General features: G+C 39.1%; 3 protein-coding genes and 2 long non-coding RNA genes across 5 annotated transcripts; 3 read left to right on the top strand and 2 right to left on the bottom strand.

Moving 5' to 3' along the window:
- med20 (mediator complex subunit 20) lies at positions 1-2,188 on the bottom strand. Its single transcript, XM_077529109.1, has 4 exons — positions 2,074-2,188; positions 1,343-1,488; positions 485-738; positions 1-399 (listed from the first exon to the last, which is right to left on the bottom strand). Exons 1-4 carry the CDS (start codon positions 2,085-2,087, stop codon positions 178-180), a joined length of 636 nt encoding a protein of 211 aa, XP_077385235.1. The 5' UTR covers positions 2,088-2,188; the 3' UTR covers positions 1-177.
- Positions 2,189-2,318: 130 nt separating this feature from the next.
- bysl (bystin-like) lies at positions 2,319-7,769 on the top strand. Its single transcript, XM_077529108.1, has 7 exons — positions 2,319-2,742; positions 3,375-3,534; positions 3,623-3,761; positions 3,902-4,035; positions 4,114-4,274; positions 5,524-5,626; positions 7,163-7,769. Exons 1-7 carry the CDS (start codon positions 2,484-2,486, stop codon positions 7,515-7,517), a joined length of 1,311 nt encoding a protein of 436 aa, XP_077385234.1. The 5' UTR covers positions 2,319-2,483; the 3' UTR covers positions 7,518-7,769.
- Positions 7,627-16,549, top strand: LOC144023615 (uncharacterized). Its single transcript, XM_077529259.1, has 5 exons — positions 7,627-7,653; positions 7,841-7,941; positions 11,855-11,965; positions 12,861-12,909; positions 16,358-16,549. Exons 1-5 carry the CDS (start codon positions 7,627-7,629, stop codon positions 16,547-16,549), a joined length of 480 nt encoding a protein of 159 aa, XP_077385385.1.
- LOC144023532 (uncharacterized) lies at positions 8,288-11,390 on the bottom strand. Its single transcript, XR_013284569.1, has 3 exons — positions 10,874-11,390; positions 10,421-10,507; positions 8,288-10,339 (listed from the first exon to the last, which is right to left on the bottom strand). It is a non-coding gene; the product is annotated as an uncharacterized LOC144023532 (long non-coding RNA).
- LOC144023531 (uncharacterized) lies at positions 8,289-9,757 on the top strand. Its single transcript, XR_013284568.1, has 3 exons — positions 8,289-8,584; positions 9,029-9,243; positions 9,517-9,757. It is a non-coding gene; the product is annotated as an uncharacterized LOC144023531 (long non-coding RNA).
- Positions 16,550-16,681: the final 132 nt, after the last annotated feature.

Consider the following 16,681-nt stretch of genomic DNA (forward strand, 5'->3'; position numbering starts at 1 on the left):
ATATGTCCATCAAAAGAGTTTATACATGATGTTCAGGCTCTAGCTATGAAAATAAAAGTCCAGGCTTTCTTAGATGCCAAGAGAGCATCTTGATCCACAGGACCAGAATTGATCAACATTATTATTAAGTATAAAGAAAAAAAAAAGAAACAGCCCTCTCCCTCAGTAATGGCAAATTCAACGCACATTACTCCCTTGAATTTGCAATTTACGCAGCTTGTTGAACAACTCCAGGTACTGTGTCATGGTGTCAACGCAGTCAGCCGGCGCAAAAATGCCTTCAGGCTTGGCAGCAAATACAGATGGCAGCTCTGGGACGCTGGGGCCCAGAAATGACTGCATGAACTCCTTCATTAGATTCCAGCAGTCCCCTGGAACCACACAGGGACAATATTCCACCTGCAGAGAGTGAGTACAGTTACAACAAAGTGAGGTGGGGGATTGTTTTTCTTGTTTTTTTCTAACACTGGCAGTGTGCGCATACTTCTACTGATATTCCTCTGGCACTTGAGCTCATGGTCACCGTGCCAACTTTGATCAGGAAGTCGCAGTAGCGGTATCGCGACCCCCGGCACTCCACCTTGTGACCCTTGGCATTCTGGAAGTGGCTCTTTAGCTTCACCATGAGAACGTCAAAGTTGGCGTCAGCTACCAGGCAGGGCCCATTCTCAAACAGAGCCAAGCAACTTAGGGGGGTTTCTGAGTTGTGCATCACGTATAAGAGCTTGGATGGCTGACCTGGAACACAAAGGTAACACTGGCTATCGCTGGTTTCTACATTCAGAATAATGATGATTCTGCTTTTGAAGTCGAAACTGATGCCACACACTAAAGGCAGCAGAACCATGTAAAGAAAATTATACAGATATATAACACAAAAGTGGCTTTTCAGATAGTGAGTTTGCAACTCACACAAAATCCACAAGAATGATGGACGTCATCCACAACAGTGCTACAAAATTATGTTCTGTACTATATTTACATTCATTAGAGTATTTGCCCTAGTTATTAAACTAAATAAGAGGAGAGAAATATTAGGAACATCCTGTGATTCAATGTAGTTTCAATGCTGTAGATAAAAGGGCACTAAATGCACCTTTCATGAATATTACAAGAAAGACAACAAAGATAAACTATGTATTATTATTTTCAAAGCTCCCCCATGTCTGTTTCTGACAGTTTGAATAGCCCAAAAATTACTGTTAATCCATTAGTTCTTAACTCTCCATGGTAAAAACTGAGGATGAGAGTGCAAAATCCTCAGTAGCTGTCCTGCTGCACATTTTGGTACGTATTTGTACTGAAATGTGCAACTAAATGGAATAACAGCATTAAGCATTACCACTGACAGTTCCAGTCGCATGGTACGTCTCACAGTCCACACAGAAGCTGCCCTGTTTCACAGCTCCCAGCTGCTCTAGTTTCTTGTGCACCATGTCCACAGTCTGTTGCACACTCTTCCCCTCTGCCACCGGCACCTGGCATACACTGAGTCACAAACAAACATTGTTTTACAATCCGATCAGTCAGTGATTCAAAACCACTCTGCCATGGCACATTTGTGTGCCACCAGAGATCATCAGGTGTGACATGAAAAATGATCCAGCTTCACTTGACCGGAAAATATTACTTACTACAAATAATGCATGGCGTTTCATCGATCTATGCCAGTAATGTATCGTGAAAGTAGAACAATTCAATGCTCTCCCACTAGATGGCAGGAAGTACATAATTTTTGTATCCACTTGATCCCATTCATATAACAGAATAAAGCGTGTCAGGAATACCCCAGTAGATTTGTTAGTGAAATGAGACGAGCTAATGATTATTTCAATATGGAACAAAATGTTGTATTCCATTTTTGTTTAGTGGTGTACCGTGACTGTTTCTCATGTTAAATGAGTGCCTTAGCTCAATAAACTAGGTTGGTCAGTACTGCATTATATCATGAACAAAGTTATGCTGTGGAATAAAGATAATAGGGAATACTTATAAAAGCCATGTTAGCACGCAATATGTTTAATAAGTGACCGTTCCAACCGTACAAGGATGCAATAAAACATAAAACCTCACCAAGTGACCCCCATTATAATTATTATTTGTCGCCAGATGCGGAGTTCGTAGCACGTTCAACACTTCCGGGTAGACTTCTTCTTCGTCTTGTTGATTATTGGCGGTCTTCCGGTTTAAACAAAACATAAATAAAATAAAAGTCAAACAAAAAAAATAAACTAATGTATACTAAAAAATAAAGCAATATTGACGATAGTGCTTTTTTATGTTTAATATGAATGATATAATTCCACGAGAAAGAACCAAAAGGTATTGAGGATGTGACGTAATGCGACGTTACTTCCTTTCTGAAAGACACTTGCACGTGTTTAGCTAACTTCTGTTTACACTGTTTAGACGATTTATACATTAGTTAACAATCACGAACAAGTATATGAACTTTATTGTTACAGACTAAACAAACTGCAGCCATGCCGAAAGTGAAAAAATCTAAAGGCGGAGGTGACAAGCGAGGACAGTCGGACACGCTGGTTGACCAGATGCTACAGACTGACACGGTTCGAAGCAAAGGCCGAGTGAAGCTTCGGGACGAGCGGGTTGAGGGCGAAGACAATTACGTGGACGAACGTCTGTCCAGGAAGATCTTGCAACAAGCCAGGATTCAACAAGAAGAACTCCAGACCGAATATGGCCTGATGCCAAAAAAGAAAGCACCCGTCACTGTTCTCGGTAAGGCGGCTCGTTTACAACTCCCGACTAGCTGCACAAAATTGTAAACATAGAAGAATGAATTAATAAAACACAACACTGGTACAGATAGCTCGTGTGATGCTCTTTAATAAATACTGTTTTGAAAATTTCTAAGTTGCGTTTAGTATTTTTTATTTTTTTGCCTCTGTTGATTTATCTGTTCATTTATGTGTTATTTGCGTCTGGAGTTTGGACCTTGAGTTTGTAAATAAAGCTGATTGGTTCTTTAATGTCTCAAAGTGCAAAAAAATAAAAAAATAAAAAATAAAAAATCAAGTACATCGTAATTAAAGTTTTGCGACAGCAAGTGTTGTCAACAGAAAAAGCAGAGGCCACCCAGTTTTAGCATGTTTATGGTCTGTAATTGCAAGTGTTTTTTTTTGTTAATACAAATATTTACTGTAATTGTTGTGACTAGGTTATTGACGGACTATGGCATGTTTTGTCATCTATCCAAGTTTGGTTATATCATTGTTACCTACATTTTTTTCAGCATTTATTTATTTGTGGGAATGTTATGGAGTTATCCTGTCAATCACACAAATGGTCCAAGTCAAGGGCTTCTCTAACAATGTTTTTTTTTTCTTCTTCTTCTTGAAATTATTTTTCAGGTTCCTCATCTCAGGATGCAGATTCAGATGAAGAGTGGCCAGCGCTTGGAGCGACCATTGGTAATGGTGACGCCAGCGCTGTGTGTGACACTGAAGTTGTGGTGGACCCTGATGACGAGAAAGCCATCGAGATATTCATGAATAAGAACCCCCCAATGAGGCAAGGCCCATGCACAATCTTCACTTTGAATGAACATAATTATTGACAAACAAATATTTGTGTTTTATTTTCTTTTTTGGTCTTTTAGGCGAACTCTAGCAGACATTATAATGGAGAAGATAACAGAAAAACAGACAGAAGTAGGAACAGTGATGTCAGAAGTATCCGGCTGCCCAATGAAACAACTCGATCCCAGGATAGTAGAAGTGTACAGAGGTGTCAATAAGGTTAATTGTCTTAAAATTATACATTTGCAATTACCCCAACAAATAGTAAAAATAATTTTAGAATTTATTCTTATACTCTCGCAGCATGAGGGGGATTCCAGCCACAATTCAAATGTGTTTTTGTGTTACTTTCACATCAGGTCCTGTCAAAATATCGTAGTGGAAAGTTGCCAAAGGCTTTCAAAATAATACCAGCGCTTTCAAACTGGGAGCAGGTCCTCTATTTGACTGAGCCTGAGACCTGGACGGCAGCTGCCATGTATCAAGCAACAAGGTCCGTTCCCCGCATGACATGAATAAGGATTTGATGACAATGACAGCTTTCTGTACGTTGATTTGCTTTTTGTTGCAGAATCTTCTCCTCCAATCTAAAAGAGCGAATGGCCCAGAGATTTTACAACTTGGTGTTGTTGCCCAGAGTTCGGGATGATATCGCCGAGTACAAGAGACTCAACTTTCATCTTTATAGTGCTCTGAAGAAGGCCTTGTTCAAACCAGGAGCCTGGTTTAAAGGTGAGATGTTTACTCAAGACAGACATAGTAAAAACAAAAAGGTCCGTTTTTATTTTTAACAGTTCTTTCTTGTTTTGTCTTGATAAATGAGGTTACCAAAATATTAGTATTAATAAGTCTGCTTCCTGTCTGATGCGATTTACAATAATAATTGTTCAATTAATCACTCAATCAATAATAAGCTTCTTTGTAAAGATGGGTTTTTGGATAGCTAGTGTAGTAATCACTGAGTTTATGTATTTTATTATAATTGATTGAAAACTTAGCATAAATTATGTATTTTTTAAATTAATTTATTTTTTGTTCATTACATAATTTCTCTGTCTTAAAAATGTTTCTTTATCCATCCTCTATGAAGTTCCTTTATTTTTGCCACTGTAGTTTTTAACATATGTTCAGAGTTAAAATACTTACGGTCATGATACTCAGCTTTCTCAGCAGTTTAGTTAAAACTGTAGATTTAAACAAAACAAAACAAAATTATTTGTGGTATGGATCACTTTTTGGTTCACAAAGTTCACTGTCACCAATTGTTTAGATCACAGGTTATGCCAAAATTTAATATGTGGGATTTTCCACTGTGACCCACATTTTGAAAGCGTCATTGTGTAATATGGCCACTTGGAGGTAGTGTTGCTTAAAAAAAAAATACACTACTACTTGGAGTGGACAGATTGAGTTTCAATTGAACATTTTAGTCTGTGGTTAAGATAATTACCGTACTAAAAATGACTAACAATAGGTACTCATAAACACAAGTACCGGTAAGTTATTAATTTTTATTATGTTGAAGAAAGTTTTGTATGACATGCAAAATTGGGTGTAAAATGTATTTTTAAAAACATGTATGCAAAAGTTAACCATGGGAAAAACATTAAGCATTAATCATGGCAAAATTCCCTTGTATCAATTTTCCCTGAGTTCTATAACCTTATCAACACTGTACAAATTGTAACCATGCTATTTTATGTGGACATTGACCCAGACGTTGGAATTTATTACCATTGTATACAAGATATGTGCTTATCATTTTATAAGCTTAAAAAAAACTTGCACAATGATAGTCATATTTCAGGAATGTATGTCAATCATATGACCTATTAAAATACAGTATAATGCATTTAGTCAATTCTGTACTCAAGCCAAACAAATGTGAATTAATGTGGTTGGTGCAACATTTTTTTTGTCATAATGTTACACTGCATGAAAACTTTATAAAGTGTATTTGATATTTTCTTTTGTCCCACAGGTATACTGTTACCTCTGTGTGAATCTGGGACATGCACTCTCAGAGAGGCAATCATCATTGGAAGCATCCTCACCAAGTGTTCTATTCCTGTGCTCCACTCCAGGTAAGCATTGTGTCTGTGTCGACAATTGCTGTTGTCTCATCCATAGATGTCCTTCTACTGTGTCAGCTATGGTATCACATGACGCACTATTACACAATCCTCACTGCTGTTGACTATAATTACCCGAAAATGAATTAAAATAGCTTTGGGGTGAAATTGTTTACTTTAAACGTCACCAAATACAAGGCTTCAAATAATTAGATTACAAAAAAGGTTGATACAAAATCTCTGCCTTAATGCTTTTGCATTGGATCATTTTCCCGCATGGACTAATGTTTACTGCAGCTGCATGCATCACTCCACGTGGAAGTCAGTTAGCAGCGAGCCAGGAGGAAATAGTCTGCAAAAGAATGTCCAAAGTTTGGATTTATATCACAGCTAAAGATAAAATTATGCTGTAAAGCAGAACTGGCTTACACGACAGCACTTGTAAAATTACCAACACAAGTAAATGTAAACATTGCTTGCTAATTTAATAGCTCACCACCACTAGAACCTAGTTAGAATGAATCAAGTCAAGTCAGTTAATTAAGGCTAATAGCGTTGGGGCTAGCTAAAGCTAGCAACATTGTCAGCCAAGCGTGCACACTGACCTGTATATATGACTGGATAGCCGATAGCCCATACACGTCAGTGCAAGCTGTTGAAGTCACGGGGCGGCCATCTTGTTACTCCCACCTCGCGAGCAGACTATTGTAGAAACTATACGATATATGTACAGATGAGACATATACAGCAGTTAGTATAAGGATGGGGGCAGGGTGGGGGTTTTGTGGCGGGGTGCTCACTATTTATTAACAAGTTAAAAAAAAAAAAAAAAGTTAACAAGTGGATGTTTGTGCTGCTTTGAAGACCCCCTTTTTCTTTTATCGCTCAGTTCCTTAGACCCCAATATTAGATTTGGCAGAGGCATCTTTTGTTAAATTACAGTTATAATTCTTTACAAAAAAAATCCTCCTGTGCTAAACACCATTAAGCATATTTATACATGTATTTAAGGCAAGTTGTAAAATGTCTGAAGTTCTCTTATGTTTAATACATTTAAAACAACATAAATCCTTTCTACTAAGTGCTGTCTGAAATATTTTCCAATTTCGATACTGTAAATGTATAGGATCGTATGCCAATAAACGTGTCTTGGGAGGAGCAATATGGCGACCAGTCATATATTTTTATAGATCAGTGACCGTGGGCTGGTCGTGTTTTTTCTTGCATCATCACAACATCCTGTTTATGCCAGGTCGGTTTGGTGATGAAGGTAATTCTATACTATACTGGCCATGTGCCACTGTTATGTATGTAAAGCAAAAAAAAAAAAAAAATGTTTACCCACCCTTAACAAACAGTGTTTTTATTTTATTTTTTAAGACTTTAAAATAGTTCCCAGGTCTCTTAATAAAAGGGCTCTTAACAATAACTTCAGGTACGACTGTATTTTTTTTCCTTTGAAAATGAGCACATTGCACTAGGTGTGGGTAGTTAGAATGTGGTGGAAGATTACATAATATATATATATTTTTTTTTTGTACCTTTCAGTGCCACAATGCTCAAATTGGCAGAGATGGAGTACAACGGCGCCAACAGCATTTTCCTGCGTCTGTTGCTCGACAAGAAATACGCCCTGCCTTTCCGTGTGCTAGATGCCCTGGTGGCTCACTTCCTGTCTTTCCGTAGCGAACAGCGAGTGCTTCCTGTGCTCTGGCATCAGAGTTTACTCACGCTAGCGCAGCGCTACAAGCCTGACCTGGCCTCCGAACAGAAGACGGCGCTGCTGGAGCTGCTGAAGATACAAACCCACCCTCAGATCTCGGCAGAGATTCGCAGAGAACTTCAGAACTCGGACTCACGGGATATTGAAATTGGAGTCCCCGCTACCATTGATATGGACTAAGAATTGTTTGTTTCAGGAAAACTCTTATTCTGAATGTAAACGTTGTGGTTTATTTAGCGCAGGAATTATGTAAATCTTTCTTTCCCCATGAAAATCAGTTGACCACATTATGTCAGGCAGTGTTTCAGCTTGGACTGTTTGTTTGATATTTAAGAAGTTAAGAAGTACATCAGTGCAAGTGTATGTTGTCAAGCACGGAAGGAAGAAACTACAATTCAAAGCAATTTGTATTAAAAGCAAACTGAAATCATACATTGGGAATTGAGCTCACCTTATTTCTCTCTCGTGTATGTTTAACCATTTCCAAATATAAAACTATATAGCTCTACTTATGTGGAGCGTATTTGGTGCAATTGAGACATTCATCCATTTTCCATCATGCTGTGCTCATTGTGGTTGTGGGTGACTTTGGAAAAGAGGCAAGGTACACTACACACTGGACTAGTTTGCAGCCAGTTCCTGGGCATATAACAACCATCTTCAGCAAAATATTCACTAACGCATGCCCTCTTCATATCTTACACTATTTGTTATCCTTTAAACACATTTAGTATCAAATACATTTATTTATTTTAATAGCATATAATCACCAGCCTATCAGGCGATTAACAAAAATGATGTGAATACTATGGTTTAAAGTACAATATATACAATAGTTTCAGCCGTTATTTATTGTTTTGCTAAATTTGGCCATTGAGTAGCATTTGAATGCTAACGTTACATGCTAAACTGTCTACGGTGGTGGTTAGCACGGTGAGTTTTTCCAATAGGTCGCTTGCACATGTCGTCACTTCCGCCTCGGATTTCTCGTCGTCGCCATGCTGGGTGGCCTCCATTTACGTAGCGATTCGGTCTAACACGTATCTATCACGTTTGTTTTCTGCGTTTAAAATGGTACATTGTTGCTGCATCGTTGGCTGTTCGAACAAAGCCAAGGGGGAAAATGGTCGGTCTTTTTTCCGAATTCCGAAAATAATTAGGAACCAGGGCCTGGAGACAGAGGAGTGCGGACTCCGGAGGGAAGTCGTTACTTTGGGCTCGTGTGTGCAGCGATCACTTTGTGAGCGGTAAGCTTGTTTACCTTTATTTAATGCATGAGGATTAATAACGTTTCGACCGCCCATATATGGGCAAGTTGCTTATGTTTTGGATTCATGAGCAAGCAAGTTCGGTAGTACAAGCTGGCTAGCGGACGTTAGCCGAAAGCTAACATCGAACATTTTCACCCAAGTAGTGCCAGTGCAAAGTGTTTACTGCTGAAATTGGATTGATTAGTCTTGGGCTTTTAATGCCGATAACATGTTTTTTGGTGGCAAAATGTAAACTTGGAAGAAAAAAAAAGAGACAGAAGGGGCTGATGCAAGAAAACAGACCCCCGGGGGTGATGCAAGAAAACAGACCCCCGGTAGCCTACACATCATGCTAAAGAACGTATTCACGGCCACCCTACTGCGGTAAAATAACCAGTCTTTCCATATTTTATTTGTTTATATATTTGTTTATTTTAACAGGTCGCCCTGCGCCCGTTTTTCTGTCCAATCATCCCGACTGGGCTCCAACATTAAAGTGGGGTCCCAAGTTACAACATCTATGTCTCAGATATGAACGTGCACAGGAGAGACAAGCAAAGAAAAGACGACTCGAAGTGGCAGAGATTGTTGCAGTTATGCAGCCAGATGGCTCCAGTAACCTGTACCCTCAAGTACTGCTGACATCATTGACTCTGGTATGCCACTCAGAATTCATTACATGATATATTGTATGCATGAGTGAATGTATGTGTTTGTTTGTGTGTGTACACGCACCTTATATTTTCGAGACATTTGGAAGTGTTTATAGAAATAAGTATTTGCCTGTAGCAATGTTCATACATTAAAAAATGCAACAAAATGTGTACATTTCTTTTACACTGACAAAAAAAACTATACTACTTTACTATATTAAACCTATTACTGGTACCGTATTTTTTTGTGATTTTTTTCTTTATTTTTTTCTTTAGGGATCTCATGCCACACCGACTTGATTGCCAATGACATGATGGAAACGAAGGCGAGCATCAAAGCATTGGAGGAGGACAACATGCGACTGTTTGTTTGGCGCTAATAAAGGCAGCGATTATACAAATTCTATTGTTGGGTTTGTTTACAAAGCTATACATAATACAAATGACAGGATTTGACTCAATGTGCAATATGGTCCCTCTTAAAGTAATGGCATAAATCTCTATTATTTCTAAAAGCACAAAAAATGAGGTGAATAATGATTAGATGTAGTAATTTCAGGGTTAATTAATGTAGTTTATTTTAGCACAGGTGCCTACCATCCTGAGATGACGGTATGATGTAATGTTGATGGGGTACGCAATGACTTTCATTATGCTATGTACAGAGGAAAAAGTTGCTCTCTTTTAAATTTGTTTAATGTAAGACAAGTACCAGTACTGTGTTACAGTTTTCCCAATAATCCTTGTTTCACACTTGTCACAAAACCACTGTCCTTTTGGCAGTCTAGATTGGCACACTTCAAGTGATATCATTTGATTTTACAATCTGCTGCAGCACAAAAAACTACTTTATTCCGCATCTTTGAAGTACATGAGCAAGTGGTAGGTGACAGCGGCTGAGCAGGAACACTGGAAGTCCACTGCTGATCTAGTAAATGCTCTCCCGAGCAGTTCAGGTAAGGAGGGGATTTTGGGGAAAAAAAACTCTGGCTTTTCCAACTGGCCAAAACGAGCGATCTGGGTGGACTCGCTCGATCACACTTTGTCCACACCACAAAGTCGCAGAAGTCCGTCCAGTTAAACTCATCTGTGCCTGAATCTGAAAATATTACAAACATTGTAATGAAAATATGAAACATAGAATTAAATAAGAAACTACAAAAAGTAAAGCCATACATACCTGGTAATACTATTGGTGTTGTCGTGACAAGTGATGGGAATTGTTGCCATCTGGCACCAGACAGAAATTGGGTGTTGTGACAGCCTCCTTAACCGTGAGATCATAAGAAAAGCTGTCAGTATGCTCAGTAGTTACCATGAACACGTTTTATTGTACTGGAAACTGAAACTAAAAATACGTCCTCTGAGAGTGGTTAACCTTAACCATTTAGAATAAGTTGATTAAGTAACATGTAACTAGTGAAAGGGTAGCATTAAATTTAATTAAGCCACGGGGAGGCTGTGCATAGTTACTTTTTATTCTTATACGCTCTGCCATATTTGCCTGTTATCAAATTGTTAGAAAAACCACATCAGGTAAACCTAGCTGTGCATGTAAACACAATAACAGGAAGCCTGAGAACAAATCAACATTTTTGTGTGCAGAATTACCAACACCATGTGGTTTACTTACGTGCAACAGCAACCGTTTCTTCTGATGCGATGTTAAAGTTTACACTCTGTATCCACCCGCTTACAAAATAATTGTAAGCCTCCAGGGATTTGTTGGCGTGTTATGGAGCATGTTGTCAACACGAGGTAGGGAAAGATGTCCAGAGATGTCACATTTGGCCAGCAAGCTTTCTCCGTCAAAAAAAAAAATCACCCTTGGTCAGGACGTAATTAGGATCAATCCCGCCACACAGAGACACCTTCTGCCTGTATCGTTGTTTTTGATCTTCCGGTAAATCGTGAAAATACTGCGAAAATTACATCAGGTTGATAAGCTCTACCGTGTAACTCGCGAGTGTACCTTGTGAACCGGCGGACACCCAATATGGCGCCCGAAGGAAAAACTCCCATGATGCATTACGATGTGCAAGCGACCTATTCGGAGTGGTCCACTCAAAAAGACACTATCTATATTGTTTTTTTTGTTTTTTTAATTCTTATTATTTTTTATTTTTATATGCCTCGCGAGTTTTTACAGGGGGAAAAAAAGTCGTTCCAGTATTTGCTGCGATAATAGTGAAGGAAACTCAAACACGCTAGCAGCTACGCTAAGCTAAATGGGCCTTTAAGGCAATTTATTCAAATAACTTGGCAAATTCTCGCTTTATCGAATTACCTCAACTTTAAGGAGGTAAACTAAGTTTTTAATGAGACAAACGGTTCCCAGGAGTGATGTAATTGCTCTGGTGTGCTTTTATCTAAATACCCCAATTATCAAAGAGTTGATTGCTATAGTATATAAATTAATGCTAGTATCTAATATATATTAATCGACATTTCTTGTTATTTAAAATGATTCTATTTTTTTTTGGGGGGGGGGGCGCTTTGCTTATTTATTGTGGGTATTTGTGTTCTTCATCTATCGTTATGAAATGAGAATTATTGTGTCCCTGTACGGGCGGGCTGCAACCTGGAATTCATCGGTGTTCATCGGGCTGTCCAGAACCTGGGAGAGCCCTGGAGGCGGGCACCACTATCAAGGTGTCTTCTCACTTGCCTGGCAACCAACATCCAGCCCCACAAGAGGAGGACACTGGTCATCTGGATCTTCCAGGTATTCCAACAATTTTCAATGAGTGAGTCTAACAGGTTGTTGCTACAGTATATGTTCTGGTGTGTGAGGAGGAGGTGTTCCCGGTGGCGGTCCACTACCTGGACTCGTACCTGAGCCGCCAAGTTGTGATATCTGCAGCTTTTAGTTGTTGTCACCTTGTTGCTGGCCTCCAAGATTAGAGAGACTGGTCCTCTGACAGCCAGCAAGCTCTGCATCTACAGTGACCATTTTCACCTAAGGACAATTTAGTGTCTTCAAAGTTTGGGGAATGTTTGAGGAAGCCAAAGTATTTAGAGAAAAAATAAGCACGGGGGAATATGCACACTCCACACAGGAAGGCCAGAGCTGAGAGTCAAACTATTGTAAACACACTGTTTTTAAAAACATGACACTGAATTGCTGAATTAGTCCACCATGACCTGTTTTCACCAAAATAGTAGGTAGTTGGTTCACTCAAAGTGTTTCCCAACTTGTCGTAGGGGTCTGAAGGTTAATAGGACAGAACAGCAGAAAAACATATTTGAGCTGCACAAACATTCCCCAGTGTTGTTTTTTTCTTCATGATGAACTGGATCATTTATCTCTTCGACTCCTTAAGGCTCTCTTAAATAACACTTTAGTTAAACAGGCCACAACTGGCATTTATTGATGGTTAGTGGGCAGCCATAAATTTTGAAGCACTGCTCATCACACAATTAAACATAGTAAATCCTCTAGAAGTTATCAACAAGTGCAGTATGACATGGTCCTGTATGGGATTGAGCGGAATGTTTGTGTGTTTTAGCAGTTTGAGGTGTCAGTGGTGTCCACTGTCCAAGTTAGTGCTGGTGTCTGGCCTCCGTGCTCCCCTTCTGACTTTTTGGGGCCGATTCTTCATGCGCTCTCCTTTCTCCAGGCCAAGCACCTTCCCAACGTGCGCCGACACGTCGCACTGGCAGCCATCAGTGAGTTGCATAACAAAGTTACATAAAATCCGGAAAATGTCAATATAAATTGTGTGCTGATAAGACCACAGTGCCAACTAATATTTTTGCTTTATTATTGTGTGACATTTCACCTCTTTGTGTTTGAACACATATCATTACATCCTGCAAGGATAGCTTAATCTCCCTTTGTTTTTCTACTTACTATGGTAAATATTTAACTTTGTAGAAGGGTGGATTATGCCCTCATTTGAAGTAACGTTCACTACTACTAGAATCCTCCCCCCCAAAAAAAGTGTGCTGCAGCTCTCTCTAAACACTGCTGCTGGACTTCTAACCTTGGCCAACTGAGCCCATGACCCTAGTGCCAAGTTACTAAATCAATTTAAAAGTAGTGCTACAAGTCTACAAAGTACATAATACTTGAGGCCAAGTGTTCCAAACTGATATGTTGAATTATTATAAACCAAGCAAATACTAACTACTAGGTCAGCCAGACTTCTCGGTTACCATATGCGTGACATAAGCAGACCGCTCTGTGGTTAAACTGATTCATCATTCCTAATCATAATTTTTGAGGATAGTACCAGGCTAGATATAAAACTAATAAAATAAAAATAATAATAAAATACATCACAGTGTTGCTGTGCATAATCTCCACAGTCTCCACCTTGCTACAGCTTTCTTGCTCTCCTCACTATCCTTAACTTAAAATTAGGGATGAACAAATTATCAGCCAGGCCGATTATCAATGCCGATATTCGTCATTTTGATGAATATCGGTATCTGCCCTTTTAAAAATAAATAACTAAATAAATAAATAAATAAAACAAATAAAATAAAAATAAAAACCTGACGGTAAATTTCCAATATAGTTCAATTTAAAACTGTGTTAGCCTCAGGGAACTATTTACTCAAATTTTCAGTTAACTTTATGCGAAGCCTGGGAACTCTCTGCATTTTTTATTTTGTTTAAAAATTAAAACAAAGATACATTAATGATTAACAATTAAATTATTTTGAAAATTTTGGAAAAACTTCATTACTGTAGAAAACAATGGGGAGCGACAGTATTGGTTTATTTGGTTTGTTTTCATTTTTCCTTTCATGACTTACTCATGACCCTGGCAGCTCCCTGAACTTTTTGTTAGAATTTTAAAACAAAGGTGTCTGTTATCTAAAAGTAAAAAAAATCAAAAAAAAAATCAACATTTTACAAGTCAGAGTAATTGTAATTGTTGCACGGTGGATGACTGGTTAGCACGTCCGCCTCCCAGTTCTGAGGACTCGGTTCGAGTCCAGGCTCCGGCCTTCCTGGATGGAGTTTGCATGTTTTCCCCGTGCCCGCGTGGGTCTTCTCCGGGTATTCCGGTCTCCTCCCACATTCCAAAGACATGCATGGCAGGTGAATTGGGTGCTCCGAATTGTCCTTAGGTGTGCTTGTGAGTGTGGATGGTTGTTCATCTCTGTGTGGCCTGCAATTGGCTGGCAACCAGTCCAGGGTGTCTCCCGCCTACTGCCCAAAGCCAGCTGTCATAGGCTCCAGCACCCCCCGCGACCCTTGTGAGGAATAAGCGGGGGTGCTGTCATAAATGGTCAAATCAAAAGGCTATTATAAAGATATGTTTGAGCAAATTGTTACATGGAACAGCTTTAAAATCTCATGACAGTCACATGTTGACATTACATTGTTAGCGTGACTCATTCCGATTGATGCGACTACTTAGGTGTGGTTCATACAGCTAATGAGATACAACTATTTAGAAGCAAATAGTCAACCGCCCTAAACCAACCAAAGCAGTGTGGGCGAACCACGTACGTACCAAATAAGGTATGGAGACGGGGTCATATGATTGTGGCAAAAAAATAAATAAATAAAAAAGCTTGCTCAAAAGGTAGACATTTTAAAATCCATATTAAAAACTTTGTTTTGTTGATCATAAAACTAAGATCGCTCCTTATCAATCCTTACATACTCTCCTGTCATACTAGTCATTCTGTGGAAATTAAGTGACTTTCACCATTGGGAACAGTGGCCACAATACAGCTCGCTATAAGTTTGATTCTGTTGTGTCAGCAGTTCATTTAGGAGACAGAGAGCTGAGTTTGTGTAATTCAGTATTGTGTGCAGTGAATGACCGCCATCCCCCTATTCAGCCCACGCTTCTCACGAATCTCTGTGGTGCTGCCCCAGGCAGTTGACAACTCCCAGCGTTAGACCCTCTGTGACATATAAAACCCCACAAAAAAAAGTTATGCCAACTCCCCAGCCCCCTGACACTGTTACCCATTCACAGAGGCGTGCGAGGAAGGATTGAATGGTAGACATTTTGGTGTCTGGGCACTTCTCCTCCCTGAGGCGTTGAAGCTGACATGTCAGATTGTCATGTTTTAGCAAATGAGAGCTTTTAAAGTGCTTCCTTTGTCCATCAGGGTGTGTCGACAATAGCAGCATCTGTCATATTTATCTGCCCTCCTCTTCTTACTGCTCTAGATGTTATTTAGGGAACTACAATATATTTAACTCATAATATGAAACGGAAAATAAATACTAATGGGCATAGACTTATGAAACACCCTGTATGCTGGTGAGCCATGTAGAAAGTAAAAAAAAAAAAAAAGCACTAAAACACACTTATTTTGCCCTGATTTAACCTATGTGCAAATTTAAACAGATGCTAAAATGAATGCGTGAATGTTCCTGACCAGAAAAACAATTAAAATGTTTCCATTCTATCTGATAAAGAATGAATATTAAGATTAATCCAGTTGTCGTTGCAATTTAAATACATACAAAACAAAGAACTTTTGTATTGTGAAATTGTACTTCTGCATTCTTTAATATGACTTCTGTATTTTCTACCTCGAGAAAATGTCTATAAATATAGTAGGTTATGTAAGATGGAAGGAAGTATTAAGTGAATAAAGAAGATACAGAATATTTTTGGATTTTCTGAGCATTGATTTTATATAACCAGTTTTACTAAAATATTACTTAACACTTTGCTTTACAAACACCGAGGCTCAACTTGGTGGACTTGGCTGACTCATTGCTCAAGTTTCTGGTCAATCACCTGGTCATTAATCAGGTAAGGGGTTTGTTCGTTCACTTCACTTTCAACCACAGTGAAAGTTTTCACGATTAATCCATTCCAAAAAGTCAGAGAGAAACCAAACTGTGCAATGAAATCAAAACACGTTTTTTTTTAATATTCAGTGATTTGAGTTTTAGTCTCATTATCACTCATTGTTGAACATTTTACCGCATTGAGCAGATTTTTGTGTGTCAGGATAACTTTCTCCATTAGGAATAGCTTCAACGAGATAGGAAAAACCACACCAAAAATGGGGGCTCAGATCATGTGTCTTGCTCAAGCAGATGATACGCACTGTAAAATTGATCACTTCTCATGTTGGCTGTGGCCCATTGTTGAACTTTTGTTCTTTTGTGTTCCACCTTGGCCCACAGGGATCCATCCGCTTCTGCTCCAACCACCTTCAGAGAGCAATGGAGCTCATCCTGCCTTCCTCTTTCCAAACCACTGTTTGCAGATCAGAGGTCAGTCAGAGTCCCGCCGATGTTGACCATCTTGTATTGACGTCAATGACGCCTGGTGAAAGCCAGCTGGAAACTCCTCCCTGCCGCCACAGGGAAGTGTGAATGCAGCGGGCCTAAACGTGTTTTTGCTCACACGACAACTTATTCATAGTGTGTAGATCACTTGCGTGGGTGATGGAATGTTTTCCATTTTCGAATGATTGTCCTGTTATTGCAGAAGCTTCCAAACACTAA

The sequence above is a fragment of the Festucalex cinctus genome, chromosome 8 (assembly GCF_051991245.1).
Source record: "Festucalex cinctus isolate MCC-2025b chromosome 8, RoL_Fcin_1.0, whole genome shotgun sequence".
Taxonomy (NCBI): Eukaryota; Metazoa; Chordata; class Actinopteri; order Syngnathiformes; family Syngnathidae; genus Festucalex; species Festucalex cinctus.

Bases quoted from the DNA above. Each gene is read 5' to 3' on its own strand.
- med20 (XM_077529109.1), bottom strand. The intron at 739-1,342 runs GTAATGCTTAAT...TTTGTGTTCCAG, and splicing joins TGCGACTGGAACTGTCAGTG to GTCAGCCATCCAAGCTCTTA. The intron at 400-484 runs GTATGCGCACAC...CACTCTCTGCAG, and splicing joins CCAGAGGAATATCAGTAGAA to GTGGAATATTGTCCCTGTGT.
- bysl (XM_077529108.1), top strand. From the start codon at position 2,484: ATGCCGAAAGTGAAAAAATCTAAAGGCGGAGGTGACAAGCGAGGACAG. The intron at 3,762-3,901 runs GTTAATTGTCTT...CTTTCACATCAG, and splicing joins TGTACAGAGGTGTCAATAAG to GTCCTGTCAAAATATCGTAG. The intron at 4,275-5,523 runs GTGAGATGTTTA...TTTGTCCCACAG, and splicing joins ACCAGGAGCCTGGTTTAAAG to GTATACTGTTACCTCTGTGT.
- LOC144023615 (XM_077529259.1), top strand. From the start codon at position 7,627: ATGTCAGGCAGTGTTTCAGCTTGGACT. The intron at 7,942-11,854 runs GTACACTACACA...CGGGCTGTCCAG, and splicing joins GACTTTGGAAAAGAGGCAAG to AACCTGGGAGAGCCCTGGAG. The intron at 12,910-16,357 runs GTGAGTTGCATA...CTTGGCCCACAG, and splicing joins CGTCGCACTGGCAGCCATCA to GGATCCATCCGCTTCTGCTC.